Source organism: Tiliqua scincoides, chromosome 3 (assembly GCF_035046505.1).
Source record: "Tiliqua scincoides isolate rTilSci1 chromosome 3, rTilSci1.hap2, whole genome shotgun sequence".
In the NCBI taxonomy this organism is placed as follows: Eukaryota; Metazoa; Chordata; class Lepidosauria; order Squamata; family Scincidae; genus Tiliqua; species Tiliqua scincoides.
Genome location: NC_089823.1, coordinates 103,950,046 through 103,973,140, shown reverse-complemented (window position 1 = coordinate 103,973,140; position 23,095 = coordinate 103,950,046). Strand labels below are relative to the sequence as shown.

Here is a 23,095-nt window from a genome sequence, read left to right as displayed (position 1 = left end):
TTTTATCAGTCTGTATGGGCTAATTCATACACTGGGCTCATTACTTCTGCTGACTGAGAAGTTATCACATCCTAACTTGGCAGAATAAAACTGTTTTATCACCAGTGTGTTGTCAACAGAAACACATCTATGAAATTACCTGAGGCATGATCCAGTCAAAAGGTGATTTTAAAGTCCCCTCAGTGGGGACATTTCATTTCAGTGGGGAGACATTTTAAGTCACTTTCCACATTTATACATTATACAGTACTATCTTTCATTGAAGGAGCTCAGGACAGTACACATGACTCCTTCCTCTCCTTTTATCTTCAGAAACCTGTGATGTAGGTTAGGCCTCATAGATAGTGACTCGCCTGAGGTGAGACACTTCATGGCCTGAGCAGGAATCTGAATCCACATCCTCCTGGTCCAGCATTTTTAACCACTGCACCATACTGGATTTCAACTTCCACATTGAAATCCATGGGATTAAAAAAAAACAACAACTTGGTTTTAGCTATATCATACCCATTACCACTAATAGGAAGAAAAAGTAAAAAAAATGACCAGCAATTAAAGCAAATTCCAAGAATAATACCCCCATTCAAACTGCTTCACTCACACTCTTCATTCTCCCAATGAATTCACAATGGGCTCTAAAGTTGCTTAATTTTTGGTGAATAATGCCCAAAATGTTTTAAATAATCAGAGAAAAACAGATAATTTGAACTTCTTCAAACAGAGGATTGCAGAGCTAAGATGCTGCTGCTTTATGCCCAAGTGATCTTGCACTGTGTATACATGGAATAAGACTTCAAGGTGACTTGATTCAAGTAAGGAAGTTATGATTTGCAGCTCACTAGTAGACTTTGTGCTATACCAGCTTTCTAAGAAAAATATGCACAAAGCAATGCACCACTTTAAAACATCTCAAAAATGTAATAAGCAGTAACTAGTAGACTCACAAGCTTCTCTGTGCTCAACTCAGAGCCAATCACAACCTAAGTAAATGAGAGTCTCCAGTTTGTTCTTCTAAGAATATTTATCTGAAATTCCTTGCAATTGACTTATGCATGTGTGATATGCTTGGGACACGTAGCACAGATGCTGATGGGGAAACAAAATGCAAACTTACACTACTTGTCAGACTTAATTTTTTCCTGGAAGAGAAACAGTGTGGTTGCTGCAGCAACTTTTGTTTGCTTGCTTTTTATCCTTCAGCTCAGGCGTGGGCAAACCCCGGCCCGGGGGCCATTCAGGGTCCCTCAATCAGGCCCACAGGGAGCCTCCAGTCTCCAATGAGCCTCTGGTCAGCTGGAGACTGTTCGAGCCTGCGTTGGCTTGCAACTGCAGGTCACAACCACCAGACTCGAGCTGCGGCTTGAGTTATAGCAAGGTCTTTAAATAGTCTCTATGTGTTTTCTGCTTTTTCCTGGTCATTATTTTAACACACACGCCCTTGTCTTTGAACAACTTATGTCAACATGTGTTTCTGGCTTAGTCTTATGTTTCCACTGTGCAAAAGGTGTGTTCCAAACAGTTCATAGTTCTCATGTGGTTCTACATGCCTGTATTATAGTTCTCATGTGTACTATAAATAAGCTCAGTAAAATTCATTCATTCAAATAAGTTCCATTTCTAATCTATTCATTCATTTATGTAAATATATTCAAATTTGAATTTAAATTGATGGTTTTTTTTTCCTGACCCTGGACAGTGTCAGAGAGATGATGTAGCCCTCCAGTCAAAATGTTTGCCTACCCGTTTTAGAGAGAAGCAGCATCCCCCTGCCTCTCATGCAAGTGGGACTTTCACACCCACAGCCTATAGCAAGGGTCTCCAAACTTTTTGGCCAGAGGGCCGCATCAAATGTCTGGCACGGTTTTGAGGGCCGAAAAAAATTTAAATATAAAATTTATATAAATAAATTAGCGATGGAATTTAGATGTGTGAATAAATGACTGAATGGGCTCATTAATTCAACCTATCTGGCCCTTAGAACTCCAGATGCAACCAGAGCATAGTTCCAGTCATGTTTGGCAAAATGGGCCAGGGGCTTTTAGGGGACAAGAAGCTTGCTGCGGGCTGCATCTGGCCCCCAGGCTGGGGTTTGGAGACCCCTGGTCTATAGGATAAGGCAGTGGGGAATATTTAAGACATTAAGCAGAAGACCTCGGGCAAATACCGCTGCCTGAAAGGCCCCTCCTGACCAAGGAATTAAGTCAGATAGAGGTTGAAAGAGAAGATGTTTCAGACCTCATTGATAAATTAAAGATCAATAAGTCACCGGGCCCTGATGGCATCCACCCAAGAGTTATTAAGGAATTAAAGAATGAAGTTGCTGATCTCTTCACTAAAATATGCAACTTGTCCCTCAAAACGGCCACGGTGCCAGAGAATTGGAAGATAGCAAATGTCACGCCAATCTTTAAAAAGGGAAAGAGGGGGGACCCGGGAAACTATAGGCCGGTCAGCCTAACATCTATGCCGAGTAAGATGGTGGAATGCCTCATCAAAGATAGAATCTCAAAACACATAGACAAACAAGCCTTGATGAGGGAGAATCAGCATGGCTTCTGTAAGGGTAAGTCTTGCCTCACTTGCCTCACTTGCCTCACTCTAAAAGTCTTGCCTTTTAGAATTCTTTGAAAAGGTCAACAGGCATGTGGATGCGGGAGAACCCATGGACATTATATATCTGGACTTTCAGAAGGCATTTGACACAGTCCCTCACCAAAGGCTACTGAAAGAACTCCACAGTCAGGGAATGAGAGGGTAGGTCCTCTCCAGGATTGAGACCTGGTTGAAGACCAGGAAACAGAGTGGGTGTGTCAAAGGGCAATTTTCACAATGGAAAGAGGTGAAAAGCGGTGTGCCCCAAGGATCTGTCCTGGGACCAGTGCTTTTCAACCTCTTCATAAATGACCTGAAGGCAGGGGTGAGCAGTGAGGTGGCTAAGTTTGCAGGCGACACCAAACTTTTCCGAGTGGTGGATCAGACGTGATTGTGAGGAGCTCCAGAAGGATCTCTCCAGACTGGCAGAATGGGCAGCAAAATGGCAGATGCGTTTCAATGTAAGTAAGTGTAAAGTCATGCACATTGGGGCAAAATACCAAAACTTTACATATCGGCTAATGAGTTCTGAGCTGTCTGTGACAGATCAGGAGAGAGATCTTGGTGGGCCTCTGTGAGATACAGGAAGCTGAACTAGATGGGCCTATGGCCTGATCCAGTGGGGCTGTTCTTATGTTCTTAGTGTGCTGTGAGACAAGCACAGTGTCAGCTGGAGTAGACAACAGCACAGAGCTGGTGCAGTACAGGTTTATGATGGCAGGACAAAGAGGAAGAAACCAAGACAACCAACCTTCTCTCTTCTAAGTACACAGCATGCACAAAACCAGCAACTGACAAATGGCTCCGTGCATACGCCAACCCCCCCCCCCCCATTTTTTAAATGATTTATGAGATATTTCTGAATATGGGAGCAATCTTGTACAAATTGCATTAGGAGAGCACATGCAATTGAGGGAAGTTTGACAGTCACCCATTCTGAGATCCTCAAAGCACATTTTGCCAGAAAGGGTGGTTTCTTAAGTCACAGTTCAAGTCAAAGAACCACACATAGAAACCCAAGCTCAATTCCAGACAGAATCTGTATCACTTACAAGTGTTTTTATGTCAAATTCATCCTGGTCAGTCACCAGAGCACCAATTCAAACCTACATTTAAAAATTTGCCCAAAATTGTAATTGTTTCATAGGCTAGACCAGGGGTGCCCAAACCCCGGCCCGGGGGCCACTTGCAGCCCTTTGGGGCTCTCAATCAGGCTCTCGGGGAGCACCCAGTCTCTAATGAGCCTCTGGCCCTCCAGAGCCTTGTTGGAGTCTGTGCTGGCCCGACGCAACTGCTCTCAGCATGCAGACAACTGTTCAACCTCTCATCTGAGCTGTGGGATGAGGGCTCCCTCCACTGCTTGCTGTTTCATGTCTGTGATGCAGCAGTGGCAGCAAAGGAAAGGCTGGCCTTGCTTTGTGCAAGGACTTTTATATGTCTTGAGCTACTGCAAGACCTTCATTCATTCATATAAGTTCCATCTCTAATAAATTCATTTATGTAAATTTATTCAAATTTTAAACGTAAATTAATTCTTTTTTTCTCCGGCCCCTGACACAGTGTCAGAGAGATGATGTGGCCCTCCTGCCAAAATGTTTGGACACCCCTGGGCTAGACCACAAACTCATTGATATTGTGTTTGCAATCAGCCTGTTACTCAAATTTTGAATTACTAAGAAACTCAAGATATATGCAAAATGTTTATTTGGTACCTTGAGGGTTTCTATAGCATGTGAGGAAGTTTATTATTTGCCATACTTTAAAATAATTTTTTAAACAGTAAAATTTGTTTGGACCTCCCTCATTATTTAAGCTTATTGATTTTTGGAAATGTGTTATCTGTTCATGGTAGCTTTAATCAACATTCTGCCAGCAATATAACCCTTTCCCAAACACTAGCAGTTGCAATATAGAGATTTTTCACAAGATGGCAGTCACATATCACAAATGGATCACCTTTGAACTCCTTTGAAAAAAACTTTGCATTTTAAAATACAAAAACAAAATTTTAAAACTTGGAAATAATGAGCAAAAGGTCTGTAACAGTTTAAAAGAAAAAGGTGAACTGAACCTGGAATTTTAGTGGTCTCAGTGCAAAAATCTGATGCTCTCCTCACTGCACTCACCAGCAAGGGAGGAGGAGACTGGACGTGGACATCCTTCAACACCCTTCCAAACAAGGTCATTTGTTACGCAGAGTGAAAAAGGGTGCTAGAAACCCCATCCTATTTCAAATAACTAAGCATAAGTACAGCACATGCTTTATCGTAGTGCTGTAATCTTGCCTTTACTTCCTAACCTCTCCATTCAACACTGCAAGCTGACTCTTCAGGGCTTGTTCTTTTGATACAATGACCTTACATTTTTTTCCCCCTTACTAAAATATAAAAATAAAAAATGACCACCTTTATACATATTAAAGACAGCTCAAGACTGTTTTACACATTATTGTAAATATTGTAAACAGTACTGTGATATTGTTAAACTAAGGGTCCAATCCTATCCAACTTTTCAGAACTGATGCGGTCGTAATGGAGTCCAAGGTAAAGGAATACACATGCTCTTACCTTGAGGAGACCTTCGTGAGTGCTCCCCCACTGCAGAATGCAGCACACACCCCACTGACACAGCTGCATCAGTGCTGGAAAGTTTGATAAGATTAGCTCCCAATTGTTAGGTGGGTATGCCTAAAAAAATAGACCATGCATGCAACAAATGTGCTTAATAACAGAGAGATGGAACTGGCTGTGGCTCCCTGTTGGGCCTATACTGTATCAAAGCACAATTTGCTGCTGAATAATGCATCAAGCAGCTGTTGGAACACAGCAAAAAACACTTTAGTTTATTACCTTCTCCAATAAGAAGTGGTGTTTCTTATTTTGTTGTGAAGACAGCAATATCACTTGCTGCAGTTACATTAAGCACCCTGCTGTGTTCACCTTAAACCAAAGCTGCTTCTATGGAAGATATATGGTGGTACTTACTGAAAAAGGCCAACATGAAGATGCCGTCATTACCCACGCGGAGTTGGTCTGCATCACTGAAGTCATCTCTTGGAGGGTATTCTTCTTCCTTTAAGGTGATGACAACTACTTTAACACTACTTGTGCAGAATTACAATAAAGACTGTGCAAAGCTGAAGCAGCAGCAGATGTCTGTGGGCTGTATCCCAAATAGCACTTGCACAATAACACTAGCACAATTACTATCTTCTCATCTTTCTAGAGCAGCTTCCCTTGTCCCCAGAAAAATCTGCTGTCTGAGTATTCCGGGGTTTCACCTCCCAGCTTCCTGTCTCACATCTGACACAAGGGCCCTTCAACCTCAGAAGCAGTTTATTCCAGGGGACTTAAAGATGTTTTCAGAGAAGGAAAGGTAACCTGTACTCATGCCACTGTGCAAGTACTACTTAGGATATAACCCCATGTAAGAAAGCAAAGTTATTACACACACAGTAACAGACAGTAATTGGTACTCATCAGTACAGCTCTGCAAAAACACACAAAATTTATGCAACATTATTAAACGTACTTTAAGTCAGGCCATAAAATTTCCATGACCGTGTTTTCACCTAAATAAAATATTAAACACAAACAAACTGCCAGAGCTGTAAGAGAATGGTCTTTTCATAATTCTCTGTACTTTGATCAAAACAAGGTAGGCAAAAGTCACATAAAGTAAGTGAAAGGGAAAGAACCAACACTTAGCCAGTACTCAGTAATGATCCAAGTCTGTCTTGCACAGTAGAACTTAACTGAAAGTGGCAATTTTCTATATTCATGCATGACATTCCATCCCATCTTCTCTCTGGAGAGCTCAAAGCAACTTACAAAGAATCCCCAATGGTCTTCCATTGAGACACTAACCAAAACCAGATCAACTTTGCTTCAGAAAGTTTTGTATCAGATATTTTTAGAGTATACCTCAGGCATTCAAGAACACTCATGCCCCTGCTTAAACTGGGTGTTAGATCTTAAGATTTATGGGGAGCTAATTGGCACAAGTTTCTCCTTGGTCATTTCAATCTTGGTTTATATGTATATCTTGCCTAGCATAAAAGGCAAGGTGCTTACCTAGTGGAGTGGAGGTTCTACCCATCTCCAAATTTATTTGAAGCACTACTGAAAATGTGGCAACTTTGCACTATTTTCCACACAGGCCTACAAAATTGAGGGTCAGAAAAGATTTTCCCAAACTTAATGGTGGTTTGATATGAATTTGGGGTGCAGATTCCAAAAATGGGATCTGTTTTGCCCGATTACGTCTAGTTTTGGAGATATAGTATAGCCTCATTAGTGAATGGTTCAAGCAGCTTCCTCATGAGGAAGCCATGGTGTAGGTTTCCTCATGAGGAAGTGGCTTGAACCATTCACTAAAGAGGCTATGCCGCGTCTCCAAAACTAGATGTGATAGGGCAAAACGGATGCCATTTTTTGAATCAGCACTCCAAATATACCCAGGAATTGGGGTAACATTTAAAGAAGCAAAATGTGTGTTGGCCTGTGTTATTGCGCCCTTCAGGAACTTTTAACTAAAGTAAGAGGGATGACTGTTCGTTCCCTCTTCCAACAGTATACCAGCTACTGCTCCTACTGCTAGAAGCAAACATCACCAACCAATATTAAGTTTTACTGTACTTACATTCAGATTGGCTTCTATGAATAACAAGTGCAAGTCACAAAAAAATGTTTAGAGTACCTATGCTCTATTCCAGGAGTCTCTAAACTTTTAGACCAGAGGGCCACATCAAATATCTGGCATGGTGTCGAGGGCCAGAAAAATAAATTTTAAATATAAAATTTAAATGTATTAGAAAGCCTAAGGCTTTTTTAGGAAAACCAAGAAGTGATGTTTTTAGGCCTTTAGAAGGCATTCTGAGGGGAGGTGCATGGCCTCCCCGGCCCTTAGAACACCCTCCAGACGCAACTGGAGCACAGCTCTGGTCCCATTTAGTTAAATGGGCCAGAGGCTTGCAGGGGACCATAGGCTTGACACAAGCCACATGTGCCCCCCAGGCCGGGGTTTGGAGACCCCTGCTATATCCTATGCTCTTATAACCTGTGCCTTCTGTTACTGTACCAAGGTGTTAGGTAAGTCCATCATTGCAAAGCTGCTTTCTGTGTCAAGTTTTTGGTATATACACATAAGATATAACATAAGGAAGTGGACAAGTTGATTTTTTTTTTTAAACAACATGTATGCACACCAGAAAGCACATGGCCCTCTGGCGTAGCTACATCAGTGTGGCAAGTTGGATAGGTATGGGCCCTGAATCACTGTTGGTTTTGTGAGTACATCCGACTACACGGATGCACACCAGAAAGCGATCATTGGATGGGGTTTCCCGAACACACCTTCTTCAAAGCACACTCATTTCCACAACACCTGAAGTGTCCTCAAGAGGAACTTGTTACTCCAGGATATTTAACACAAGGCCAATGGAAATGCAAAATACTGTGTTCTTTGTATTACTTATTTTTACAAAGCAATACAAAGTAAAAATTCAGTTTAAATTTCTTAAGCTCTCCTTATGTTAGAACCAAGTGTTCAGATTTTTTTTATGTTAGCATGTTGCAGCTTAGTAATGAAGCACATGCTTTGCATGCAAAGTCCAGGTTCAATCCCTGATGTTAATTAAAAAGAATTCTTGGACTGGAAAAGACAATTTCTTGAGATTCTAGAGATCTGCTACCAGCTGGCCCTGGGCTGGATGATACAACTCAGAAAAGGGAATTTTCTATATTCACATATAAAACCAAAATTAAATAGGGTTTAAAAAATAGTTGCCCAAAAGCAAACATGCACATTAAAGACAAAATGATTTTTAACACTGAATATTTTGTTTAGAGGAAGAATATGGAAATTTGGGGGAGGGGCGGAATGAACTTTTGATCAAACCTTACCTAATAACATTGGGCATGAATGAAATATTGGATCTCTAAGGAGCAAAGAAGACTCTATCTACATATAAAACCTTATTTGAGTGATGGACCAGATGTACACAAGAATACTATTTTGTCCTGGGTAAATCTCAGGAGAAAATCAGATTCTGCTGCAGTGTGCAGTGAGCGTGATGTAGAAGCTACCTGAATACAGTGCTAATCAGCTGATAACCTTCTCCTTGCCATCTATTCCTGTCTGGAACAATTTTGCAAATATTCACAAGTTGATCGTGCTTTTTAAAAACATAAGGCTACTGAGGGCCAAATCCTATTCAGCTTTCCAGCACCGATACAGCCGCGATGCAACCCAAGAGTAAGGGAACAAATGTCCCCTTAACCTTGAGGAGGCCTCTGTGACTGGCCCGCTACCACAGGATGCAGCGCATGGCCCTCTGGCATGGCTACATCAGTGGGGCAAGTTGGAAAGGTATAGGCCCTGAAACACTGTTGGCTTTGTGAGTACATCTGTCAAATAATGTTAATATGGGATCAGGGAGAGAAGCTGGTTCACCATGCATAGAAAAACCCAATGCAACTCTTGGTTTAATATTTTGTTTGTATGCAGTACAAACTTCATTGTTAGTACTGCCAGGAAGAAGTATTCCTTGTTACAACAGATCTACCTTCCCCCCCCCCCCCCAATCCTGGAAAAGTTATTTGACAACTTGAGGAAAGTGTGCTGTGCTTAAAGTATTATAAATACTAAGGCATCATATTGCTCTCTCAATGCATTACAATCCAAATGTGTGATATTTCAAAATATCTTTTACCCCAAAACATAGACATGCTTTTACAAACTGTTACATATCGAGATACTCATAACAAAAGGGATGAGTCATCATTGAGGCCAAACATTTAACCTGCTTCAAATGCTTGACTGACTGTAGAATGCTTTGACTTTCTATCTCACTTGTGACATTCACTAAACCTGATAAATAAATGATGGGATTAAAATAGATAGTAGCCAATTGTCACATCAGCAAGTCAAGCATTGAAGCCCATAAAGCAGACACACTTCAGCAATGGCCAAGGATTTGTTGTATGACAAGATACATGGTTTTTTTTTTTCTGTTTAGTAGCACTTTGGGTAAACAGAACAGTATTTTACATGGCCTGGTTTCTGCTTTAGAAACCGGAGAACCCTCAGGTCTCTTACTTCTTGGATGTTGCCTCTGTATGAACTGGTATTTAAACACAGCAGACCAGTAAGATTTTCTATGCTTAACAGGGATTCTCCCCCAAGTACTCACATGAAATTCTGGTATTAAGACTGGATCAGTTCTGAATGAATAATGAATTTGGCCTATAACATCTGAATTTTTACAACATCCTGTATTGCAGAAAATGTTCAGCACTGTTAACGAGATATGCAAGTAATTGTTGCATATTATTAAAGTAGTTAAGGTCCAATCTAGATCATTTCCATGAGAGACTGAAGAACATTGCACACTAAGTGCTTTGCTGCTACTCAGGCACCAGAGGGAGCCAAAATCCTAAAAGCTCTGAGTATACAGCTTTAGCAGAACTGATTTTACATAATCTGCTTATAGCATTCTAAATGACATGCAGCAGCTACCTGCAAAGGGCGATCATTTGCAACATGCCCCAAAATCACCACTCTTCCCACTATTTATTTATTTATTTTATTTATGAGCCTTTGGGGTCCGGGAATTATCTGAGGTCCCAGAGATGACAGTCGGCAAAATTCTGCAATGCAATCCAAAAATCATGGAAAACCTGGAATACAATTGTATTTTTTTCACATTATTTTAGATCTATTATATTTATTATAAGGCAGAGCTGCATGTCTGTAAAAACAATACTGTTCTCAATTCTAATATAATCTAAGTAAAACTGTCACTTGAACCCGCATTTGTGTGTTCTTCAGGATCAATTAATGTGACTCATGGTTAACAGTCTCTGAGTGGAGATCTATTTTAGGTGGATAACAATATCACTTTTTAAACCGAGGTATTTAACTTTAAGGCAGCTTCCTGTTAATATTCTGGTTGTGTTCCTCTAGCCTTTAAGCTACCTGCCTGCTTGTCTTTCTACAAGGCTGCCTGCTTACAGTGCTCTGTAAAAGTAAGAGACATGCCTGTTCGGCACTACCAGGAAGAAATCAAAATCATGATCCATGCTTTAGTGACTTCAAGACTATTGTAACACACACTATATGAGGCTGCCCTTTAAGATGGTTCGGAAGTTGCAATTAGCGCAGAATGCAGCAGCCTGGGTGTTCCATTCCAAGGTGTTCCATTCCTGGGTGTTCCATTCCATTCCAATGCAGCCTACTGGAGCTAGGTGGTCTGACTCCATTAGACTACTACTTCAGCAACTTGAACTGGTTGCCCATTTGTTTACAAGCCCAATTCAAGGTGCTGGTATTGACCTTAAAAGCCCTTCATGGTTTGGGTCCAGGTTATCCGAGAGACCACCTTCTCCCATACATTCCAGCCCACTCTCTTCTGTCATCTGAGGGGGCTTGTCTTCAAGTGCTGCCTTTATCCCAAGTTAGAGGAAAGGCAGCACAAGATTGCGCCTTCTCTGTAGTAGCACCACAATTAGGGAATTCCCTGCCGGAGGAACTAAGAACTACCCCCCCATGCCATTTGGTGAGGGCTCAAAACATTTTTGTTCCATTTTGCATTTGGGAGATGTATCATCTGTCTTGGTTATAAGTAGTTGACGTCCTCCAAGTGCCCTTATTATTGCCCTTATAATGATTTTATTTATTGTTTTATATATTGTATATTTTAATATGGAATTGTAAGCTGCCTTGGGCACTGTCCTGGCAAAGGAAAGGTAGGATAAAATCTTTTCAATAAAGAAGAAAGACCAAGGTAACAGCACAGGGGTAAGGTTCCTTCTTATCCACAGTTTCCTTATCTGTAGGGGTGGGTGGGTGCTTGGAACGTATCAACCACAGATACAGTGATGAGGACACCGATAGTTACTTTTATGCAATGTAGTTACATACATAAAACTCCTGGTAGTTATGCAGGAGACAAGGACATTGAATCCCCACCTCCCCAACTTAATTAAACACCTCCCCATAAATTAAAAAGCAAACCACTCTTGCTTCTGACATTTCAGGAGGCACTGCCCTTTAAGCATATCTTGCCACAAGGACTAGAAACTTGCTTTTTAATTTATAAACTTAAAGCTGAGATTTTCAGGCACATGAGTTCTGTCCTCCTACCACATTCTTTGGAGTTGAGGCATGTACCCAAAACTGTGTACAATTAATGCTGACAACATTGTATAGTCATGGAATGAGACATACACAGATTGTAGACGAAAATCGAAGTCTAGCATACTTAATATGTTCTATGTTACTATACAGCATCATCAGCTTCCTGGCATACCATTTAGCCACATAATAGTCTAAATCAGTGTTTCTCAAACTGTGGGTCACTAGCCAATTTCAGGTGGGTCCCCATTCATTTCAATATTTTATTTTTAATATGTTAGACTATATGTTACCCTGGTATGTGACTGCATTTGGGGAAATGTTACAAACCTGTACTTTTATCAAGCTACTATGTATATTCTTTTAACAATGACAGTAAATGGGACTTACTCCTGGGTAAGTAGGATTGCAGCCTAGGATTGTTAAAAACTGTCCTGCTTGATGATGTCCCTTCCGGTGGGTCCTGACAGATTCTCATTCTAAAAAGTGGTGCTAAATGTGTGAGAACCACTGGTCTAAATTGTTCCCATGCTATATGCAACAGTCTAATTCTATTATGCGTTATTACTTTTTTTGGTCAAGCATTCTTGGGGGTAGCATTTGGTGATTGCAGCATGAGCAAATGTGTCCAAGCACACAGAATATAGCTATTACTTACAAGGATAAAGGATATATGAAAATTGTCTTCACATTGAGGGATACCACTGCTGTGTATTAAACCAAGTGCACTACTAAAGAGCTTAATTCTATGCACTGTTTTACAACAGATGAAACATTCATAAATAAGGTGAATATTTTTTTTTGTATGAGAGTAGAATGATACTGTCAGATCTGGAAGAGGATACTGTGTAATCAGACAGCTTATGAACTGAAAACATTTGCTGCATCCAATACAATACCTGTTCATCATTTCTGCCTCAGACATCTGTTTTTCTTTCAACCACACAGGAAGACAACATAATTTGTCTTATCCGGAAGCAGAAAAAAATTGTTTAACAACAAGGACCATTCGGAAAAGTGAGACACCCTAAACTGGCAAGTGAACTCTAATTTGCTTGATTATATGTTATAGTGATCCACCTTAGTGATGAGCAGTTCCTTGCCTCTGAAAAACATGAGGGCATTGTATTTAAAAACTTATCTTCATGTCTATACGGGCTAAAATTTAGGATATTTTTCAATGTCAGTGCCTTTAAGGAAAGTAGTGCAAATGTAAATATATTGTTTTCCAATTTGAACAGTGGCAGGTTCACCAAGATAAAGTAGAGAAAGGATCAAGGAAGATACTGTCTGTTTTTACTTGCCAGAAAGAAACCACTGCAAAATCTAAACTTGGAAGAACTATACCGTACCTCTGGTGGGCTGAGGAATATTTCATCAAACAGACTCCTAGTCTCCCTAAATTGGCCGTGCTAAGCATGTAAAGAGAACAAGACAGAAGAACTAAAAGGAGTGTTAAGCCATTCAGTGAAAATCAAACATTCAAAGCATTATTTCTACCAAAATGAAATTTGATTAAAAATAGATCAATCAAAATTTTTAAAATCCTATGATTCAAATGTTGGAAAATATAGCAATAATTGCTATTGTAGTAATTACAAGTGAAAAACTAGAAAACTACCACACAGAAAGTGCATTTTATCTAGGGTTGTAATGAAAGGTTTCTTATGAGAAAATGTTGTTCAAATTCTGGGAAGTTACCAGTGCTCCTCCCAGCAGTTTGGTGGCCCCCACATTTCCTGCCAGAATGATATTATGTCATGACAGAACACTGATTCCAGAGCATTCTAAAGAGGAAAAATGGTGGGAGGAATGCAAGTGCGTTCCACCCCACCCACAAAATACCTCCATTTTTGTCCATAGCTATATGGTAAAACACGTGGCTATATTTCAAGATCCCACTAATTTTATCTAAACATTGGTAGATGAATTGTTGTGCAATTTACATAACAAAACAAATTTCCCCCCAATATTCATGTAATTTTAATCAGAAAAATTCCATTACACTTATGGGTTTCAATTCAGCATTAATATTGCTACATGATATGTAACAACTATTTTACACATGGGAATCTGAGGCTGAAAGATAGTAATTTGGCCTGTGAAGCCACAGCTCAACTGCTATTTCACTAAATAGTTCCAAGTCACTAAATTGCCTTATCTCTTTTTAAAAAGGGACAAAAACATTTAAGGTAGCCAACATGTTGTTATGATTTCAAAACTGCAGACATAAACAAGCAAACATTTCTTATCAGTAGAGGCAAGAGAAAACAGCGATAGAGAATGAAAACACATAACAATGCTTTCTGCACCTCTCATTTTTGTATTAAAAATTGCAAGAAATAAAAATAAAACTGTCTGATTTTTATTTAATTGAGAGGGGTGTATGGGTAATGACTGTGGCTGCATCTGCTAACACAAAATCACCTACTTCAAGTTTCAAGTGATTATAATTTATAATTATAATGAAAATTTGGAATAAAAATACATAACACTTTCTGCACTTCTAACTTTTGGAAAACAACAAAATCCATGAATAAAACCATTTTCTCCCACCTCTACTTATTAGATTTGTAAGACTGGAAAGTGAAAAGAAATATCTAATATGGACTCCATTTAGTATTTTATACATAAATGTTCCTTCATTCATATGAGAACATTTTACATATGAGAACATTTTACAGCATGCGGATCCCCTAACTATAAAATACATACTATGGAATTTCTCTAGCCTCAGGACCAATACAACCACCACCGTCAATGTTGGGAAAAACATTTCCCCCTGCCCTGAGTCAGCCATGAGAGGAAAAAACCTGCACAATTTCCTTTCATGCCAGCATCAGGCACGGGCACTACATCTGCTTACTGATGGGTACTGTAACTTGCAACCCAAGAAGCTTAATCTGACTTTGCATGCTAGTCCACTAGAGACTTAAAGCTGTCTTTGTTGCCTGCTGAAACTGTAAAAGCAGAGTGGATTTCCGGATCCTTTGTAGATGACAGTACATGGTTGATATATGATCTATGGCTTGTGGGTCATGCTTTTGCAGGCCTGGGCCAATGCACATAATCAAGTACTTAATCTTCGAAGTGCTTTGCACGAGATAATTATTCTGATTTTTGGATAACCACCATCTCTTAACGTATGCAGAGAGCAAGGGAGACTGCCTGCTAAAGCATATACTATACATGCTAAATATGTTGTTAAAATTATATATTTTAATGCTGCACAAATTGATCACTCACTCTTTGGGCTGCTGCTTCTGCTGCAGCAGCTGCTATTGCTGCAGCTTTGGCCTTTTCTGCTTCATCATAAGTGGGAAGAGAGGTAGCTACACTGTATGGAGGTGGCACTGGATAGAACTCATTGGGAGATTCCATTTCTGTAACAGAATACACAGCAAGAGATATTTTCAAGCCAAACATCAGCTAAAACTATAAATGAACAACGCTCTTTTAAAAAGTCATACTTAGATATGTAAATACAATTGTTATTCTTACAGCTGCAAATGTTGATGATAGTTTTCTATTTTTATAAAATACAATGATCTACAGTTTTGTGCAAGTAATCAGGCATAAGAATATGCGTGGGTATACAAAAGTTTTATTTAAAATGTTTCAAAACTTAATCTGTTTGTTATTACCTTTATATGTTTTTAGCATCAGAGTACATTCCGTTTTTATTTCTATATGAATATCCAACAATGATTTCTTATAATTCATGAACACTCTCATTTTACAAAAAGCAATTATGTAGATGTTTAACACATGTCTGAAAACTGAGTTGTAAATACAGTGGACCCTTTTTAACCATGAGCTTGAAATCTGAAGATTTCACACAACGTGGGTTCCAAACCCACATCTGGAGGGCCCACAGAGGACCTCTGGAAGCAACTGGAGACCACAAGTGCCTTCTGGTCACATTTGGAAGTGTTCTGGGGCACAGGAAGGCCACACGTGAAAGGCATCATCTCTTCCATCTCACTGGAAGGAACATCTCTTGTAAAATAGTGCCTGCTCTGGCAAGGACATGCCTCACCACAAACCAGGGGTGTCCAAAGTTTTTGGCAGGAGGGCCACATTGTCTCTCTGCACATTGACACTGTGTCGGGGACTGGGGGGGGAGGGGGAAGAATTAATTTACATTCAAAATTTGAATAAATTTACATAAATTTACATAAGTAAATATATTAAAGATGGAACTTATATGAATGAATGAAGGTCTTGAATTGCTCAAGGCCTATAAAAGGCCTTGCACAAAGCAAGGCTGGCTTTTCCTTTGCTGCCCCTACTGCATCACAGACGTGAAACAACAAGTAGTGAAGGGAGCCCTCATCCACAGCTCACACATCAAACGTCAAACAGTTTGAGATGTCAAACAGTTGCCCTCATGCAGAGAGCAGTTGTGTCGGGCCAGTGTGGGCTCCAACAAATCTCCAAAGGGCCAGAGGCTCATTGGAGACTGGGGGCTCCCTGAGGGCCCCACTGAGAGGCCTCGAGGGCCGCAAGTGGCCCCAGGGCCGGGGTTTGGGCACCCCTGCCATAAACCAAAGAAACTATCCTTTTGTTTTACACCTTCGCAAAATTTAATCTTTACAATTTATCAGTTAAGATTTCTTAATCATGTTACAGTCCAGCTGGCTTGTGGTCTAGATTTAACCAGCACTAGCAACTAATAAATAAGGCATGCTACAGAAAAAAACAACATAGAATAAAGAGGATTAAAGAACACCACTGTAATCCAGCTATTTGGTAAGTTAAACACAAGTTTAGAAGCCCTCTGCTTCTGTACAAAATATCTAGTCATCTTTAAACAGGACAGCAGTTGCAGTTGTGAGGAAATGGCAGCACCATATCCTTCTGAATGAGAAGATATTCAAGCCATAATTCCTCCCCCATCGATGCTAAGAATACCTACAAATATTATGCAATCAAAGTGAAATACCTGATGTTGCAGCTGCTTCAGCAGCAATACTACAGTAAGGTGGAGGTGAAGTATCTGCTTCAGGTAAAGATGCCTCTGTTTGAGTATCTGGTGCAGGTTCTGTGGAAGTGGATGGTTGTTCAACAAGTGATGATTCTGGAGGATCATCTTCATTATGAAGCTTTAAAGAAACAAATATGTATTCAAAGACTGTTTTTCCATTCTAAGGCACTTAGCAGTTTCGACTAAGGATTTAAACAGTAAGCTACTGAAATCAGTGACAAGCAAAATAGCCTGCTGCAGAGTTATATTATGCCTATTAAATCTTTCGTACCTATCCAAAAAAGTAAAACTATCATATACTTCAAACTTTCTCAAGAATGTAACCCTATTCACACAAATGCAATTCCCTTTCCGTGGTGCACACATACTTACACATCTGAGGTAAAAAATTCATCATGTGTATAGTGAGACCACCACCACGCCACTTCACTGACAGGTATTTTTCCTCTCCAGTATTAAAGAAAAACGTTTTATTATATGTAAGTTGGTCTGTTTACGACTAAAAAAATATAATGAATACTTCAAAATTAGATCCACAATCAAAAACTGCTCTAAATTTTATTGCAATGGATTACAAAGTCTTGACTAATGGTTGAGTTTCCCACTAAAATTGCACAGATTCCCTTTGACTAATTCTCAAACAGCATTTCCTCCTATAAGTCATTCCCATGTCTGTGATTCACCACCTCTTGAATCATGGAGAACACTGACATGGAAAGAACTGTTCCCATGAGGCTTAGGGGTTTTGCATTGAAAGCACTGAACAGCATTGAAAGCAACATTGCTCTGGTTTCAAGGTCATAAATGTCATAAGAAGATAAGAAAATAAGAACAGCCCCACTGGATCAGGCCATAGGCCCATCTAGTCCAGCTTCCTGTATCTCACAGCAGCCCCACCAAATACCCCAGGGAGCACACCTGGTAACAAGAGACCTGCATCCCAGTGCCCTCCCTTGCATCTGACATAGCCCATTTCTAAAGGAGGTTGCACATACACATCATGGCTTGTAACCCATAATGGATTTTTCCTCCAGAAACTTGTCCAATCCCCTTTTAAAGGCGTCCAGGCCAGATGCCGTCACCACATCCTGCTGAAAGGAGTTCCACAGACTAACCACATGCTGAGTAAAGCAATATTTTCTTTTGTCTGTCCTAACTCTCCCAACACTCAATTTTAGTGGTTGTCATCTGGTTCTGGTGTTATATGAGAGTGTAAAGAGCATCTCTCTATCCACTTTATCCTTCCCATGCATAATTTTGTATGTCTCAATCATGTCCCCCCTCAGGCGTCTCTTTTCTAGGCTGAAGAGGCCCAAACACTGTAGCCTTTCCTTATAAGGAAGGTGCACCAGCCCAGCAATCATCTTAATTGCTCTCTTTTGCACCTTTTCCATTTCCACTATATCCTTTTGGAGATGTGGAGACCAGAACTGGACACAATACTCCAGGTGTGGCCTTACCATAGATTTGTATAACGGCATTATAATATTAGCTGTTTTGTTCTCAATACCTTTTCTAATGATCCCAAGCATAGAATTGGCCTTCTTTACTGCTGCCGCACATTGGGTCGTCACTTTCATCGACCTGTCCACGACCACCCCAAGATCTCTCTCCTGATCTGTCACAGACAGCTCAGAACCCATTAGCCTATATGTGAAGTTTTGATTTTCTTGCCCCAATGTGCATGACTTTACACTTACTTACATTGAAAGGCATCTGCCATTTTGCTGCCCAGCAAGTTTGGAGAGATCCTTCTGGAGCTCCTCACAATCACTTCTGGTCTTCACTTTGCCACCTCACTGCTCACCCCTGTCTCCAGGTCATTTATGAAGAGGTTGAAGAGCAGCGGTCCCAGGACAGATCCTTGGGGCACACCACTTTTCACCTCTCTCCATTGTGAAAACTGCCCATTGACACCCACTCTCTATTTCCTGGTCTTCAACTAGGTCTCAGTTCAGATCTGGTTGAAATGAAATGTCATTCCAGAATGTGCTTTTAAAACACCACTGAAATATATGCTCATTTTATTAAAACTCTCAACTTTTTTCTTTTTTTTAAATTGAAGTCCAGGATCAGAAAGACCCCCAACTACAGCAAGTTGGAGTAAGTAGCATGAAATGGTTTCATATTTCCATTTCACAGTCTGCAGACATCAACACGCTATTTAAAAATAACAGAATGCTGTCTAAACTGATCAACTGCCAAGAGCACTCTTCCTGGCAGATACCCAATAATCAACAAGGAAGCCAAACACACTGTCATTCTGGCACTGTCCACTGAAGGTTGGTCCCAGTTTGCCCTATAGCACTGAATAGTTTATATTAAGCTAACAACTACACTTGGCATTCAGTATTATCTAATTTTATTATGGGTGGTTCAAATGTAAGAGTTGGACAACCTGATAGTCATGTATGATGCGTTGAATTAAAAAAAACATACAATACTTCAATCCAGGCTCTGAGAGTGGGGGTGGAAGCACAACATATGACATGGGGAGGTTTTATGGGCCAAGTGTGGACCAAAAAGTATCACCACCACCCTTGTATCACATTCTGCAATATATGAGTTTTTGGTTCTTACCTACATATGAAGCAGAGCTTGTGTGGAGTCAGTAAAAATGACCGCAGTATAAAATCTTAATACTACTTTAACACTTTCAACACCATGGGAGCTGTTGCTAAGTTAGGGAGATTCAATGACACGTTATGGGAATAATACTTTGTAACTTTGGCTCTAGTCCTTAAGAATATGAAACAATCTACAAATAACCGATTTCTCTGTGGATGCAGATGTATCACACAATGTTCTCTCTAATTCGTTTCCCCACTATGCCCAATCAGTCCGTAATCACTGCGATTTTGAAATGAGCAATGATCAGTCTGATCACTAGGCAGTAAGTGAGGTACTGCAGAAAAATCATAACTAAGACAGGCAGGTGGCATGTTAACCAGGCATGATAAAGAACTATGTACTGTAATTAGTATGCAGTTTATTATTTTTTTAAAAAGGCCTTCAATATAGGTTATAAGACTAAAAAGTAGCATGATTTAATAAACGATCTGATGATATGATAAAAAGTAGCACATGATGGTGAAGAAATTTCTTATGGTACCATTTTAGTAGGTTTATCATTATTAATATATATTGGGCTTTTATAAAGGAGCCTGAGATTTAAAAATTGAGAAGCTGGAGGTTTTGTGTGCCAACTCCACAGGAGCCCTGATATTAAGACATGGGTTTGCCATTATCACATCTCCTTTCACCCTCAACAGAAATTGGCAGTGGGCCAATCTCTACGTTCAGAAAAAGCACACTGTATACTCCCCTCAGGCACTACACTGTGATATGTCTCCAGCTGGAGTACCACTGCCATAACAGTGGCATAGCTAATGGGGTGCAGGGGACAGCAATTGCTCCAGGGAACAAGCTCTAGGAGGGCAACAACCTGAGCTTCACTAGTGACCAAAATTGTGAAAACCTTGATATTCTTGAATAATACCATCATGTTATATACCATTTAATGAGGAATTTAATCCATTTTTGCCTGGCCCACAGGTGTACACATTTGATCCCTGTTGTGTATATGCAATGTTGGGTAGAAATGGTTTAATGCAGAATGCAACGAAACATTCTGATCAAAATATCTGTTCTATCAAAAATTACAGTCAAATAACTGGAATATAAAAACACAACAGCATTATGTAACAAAACTGGATTTTCTTAACTCAGAACTGAACAATGAAACCAATTGTTCTGAGAGCCAATCAGGTTTTATTATGATACAGCAAGGAACCAAAAAGGTATTAATATGGGGGAGCTGGGGGGAGGCAGCAGAGCAAGTGGGTGGTGAGCTGCTCGGTGGAGGACATGGATTTCCCCCATTTTCACTTTTTTAAAAGCCTGGGCGTGTGACGTCACTTCTGGGGCATCATTTTGAGCTCAGCACCAGGCTACATGATCATTAGCTATACCACTGCATAACAAGGAAAGGTGTTCTTTCCCCCATACCCAAAATATACAGGACAATTTTCTTTTTCACTGCTTTATGGGAAATGAACTCTGAAACCACACTGCAGAGGCAATACTATACGTTTATTTGAAGAACAGCAAAATGACCAAGTGGGATATTTTAAAATAAAAGTTCATGCATGTATTTGTGTACACACAGACATACGCATGCATACACATTTTAAGTAGGCATCTACTTACTCCCTGTTCTTCAGGCACATTTTTCCTTCAGTTCCTCCCAGGTTTTCACAGTCCATACTTCAACTGTGTCAATCACTGTTACATCCAACTGACAACTCACTTCAAATATTTCAAGCCCAATACTGTCAATCCCTAAGGAGTTATATTTTCCACTAAACAATAAGAATGGCATTTTTTGTATCCTGTTTCACCTTTTGTAAACCAATTTCTCTTTAAACATCACTGTAATCACATTAATTAGCTTTCAAAATAAATCTACATCAGTATACAACATACTACTCCATTTTGACACATATACCACTTCAGAATGCAGAGAACATTCAAAGACATGATTTTCTCATGTCAAAGACTAGAATTACACCTAACATAGTCAGAGAAGTATGCCCAGTATGTTTCTCTCCCTATGTACAAAACTGAACACCAAAAAATGGTATAAACAATTCCAGTTTTGTTGCCTCCCTGTCCCCCTTGTGACTTTCAGAGTGTATTTAAGGACTGACTTAAGTTTTTCACAAGGGAAGCATTTTTTTAAAAAGAGCGACCTCTTATTAGCCGTACCAAGCTGTTATCCACCACACTAATTACATTGTTATGTTCATTAACTTCAGCAACACAAGGTTTTTCTAAATTTGCCCAGATACAGTCAATAAAGTGACTCACTTTCATTTCATCCATAAGGGATTAGGAATACAGAAATTCAAATCAGTATTCACAATTTCAAAGCATTAATATGTTGGCAACTAGATTTAGCCAGAAGGTTACTCTGAGGAAGGGGTGATGTGCCCTGTCACTCATCTTTATCGCCTTCCACCCAAGTTAGTTGGGCAGCTGCACTTAAGGCTTGTGAATTATCATTTGTCTGTGGTGAAAAATAACTGTCTGTGGTGATCAAGCAAAAAGTGTTTGTAAACCAGGAGAGAGAGAGAGAGAGAGAGAGAGAGAGAGACTCTTTTTTTGGCTCATCAGTGTCCCAAAAATGACTAACAATTGCATAAAATGGGCTGGCGGGTTAGTAAAAATGTGTGGGGCCTTGCAACTACTGCTCTCATCTCTTATTCTCTGGCCCAATATACCAGGGACAGTGGCTTTTCAATGGCAGCACTGCACTTGTGTGCATTCCTTGAAGATGTACAGTATATCAAATCTCCATATGAGTTACTTTTAAAAATGTTCTTATTTTGTCAGGCCTATGATGGCAAATTTTGTACCTTGGCTGCTTCTTTATATTGGGTTTAAGCAGGTTTTAATTCAATTTTGCTGTTCACTCTGCTATTTCTGTAATGTTTGATTCTGTTGTATAAAATAAAAATTTAAAAAGTTAAATATCAAGAAGTTATTTGCAAGCTTGTTTTACTCTCCACCTGCTTTACTTTCCCGTGGAAGGCGATTGAGGGGTGGGTGGGCAGGAACGCAGAAAACAAAATACAGAATTACTGCCTACCAGTAGCTCAGCATGCTGTCCCCTATCTCCTACCATGGGAGGAAGAGACCAAAAGATAGCAGGCAGGCCTGGATGAGAAGGCTTTCTCCTGTTCTCACATGTTGCTCTTAATCCCTGCAGCAATGAAAAAGGAGTTTCTTTATCTTATATCTCTTTCTTCCTCCATACCCAAGGCCCTTATCCAGAAACTGGACATCCATATTTCACCATTTCCCTTGACATGGTGGCATTGAGTTCTGCTTTAGTTATACAGAAGGCAAGGTGCCACCATGTATTTATTTAATTTGACTATAGATCACCACATTCCCAGGGGTTCTAGATGAGTAACATGCTAATTATTCTACCCTTTTCCTTCACATAAACACAAGCCTTACCAGAGGAGCCAATGCCAATGCCTCTGCTATTATTCTGATGCATAGCTGATGGATTGTGGTCATAAAGTATAAGCACATTTATATGGGAGTGTTAATAAATGAAAATGTTGTAACACTTCATTCTATTTGCCACCTTGGTAATTCAGCTAGGTTTTAGGAATGGGTGTTTGGCGAAATATTTGACTATTTTTTATTTGAATATTTCAATCTGCTGAAATATTGTCAAAAAATTAATTTTTCAGAGCAAAAAAAAGTTACTTAATGGGTTTGATAGTTCTACATACAAAAAATATTTGAAAGTAACTTACAATTACATTCTAATTTTAAATTACAAAAACCACTGGGGATGACACTAAA

General features: G+C 39.8%; 1 protein-coding gene across 1 annotated transcript in view; it reads right to left on the bottom strand.

Annotated features, from left to right (window-relative positions):
- NDFIP2 (Nedd4 family interacting protein 2) overlaps positions 1-23,095 on the bottom strand; it is a 54,198-nt gene that overhangs the window by 13,093 nt on the left and 18,010 nt on the right. Inside the window, exons 2-4 of the mRNA XM_066622184.1 lie at positions 16,673-16,832; positions 14,974-15,110; positions 5,577-5,664 (exon numbers count right to left, since the gene is read on the bottom strand). Coding sequence (XP_066478281.1) covers positions 5,577-5,664; positions 14,974-15,110; positions 16,673-16,832 — 385 coding nt within the window. The remainder of the gene's footprint in view (positions 1-5,576; positions 5,665-14,973; positions 15,111-16,672; positions 16,833-23,095) is intronic.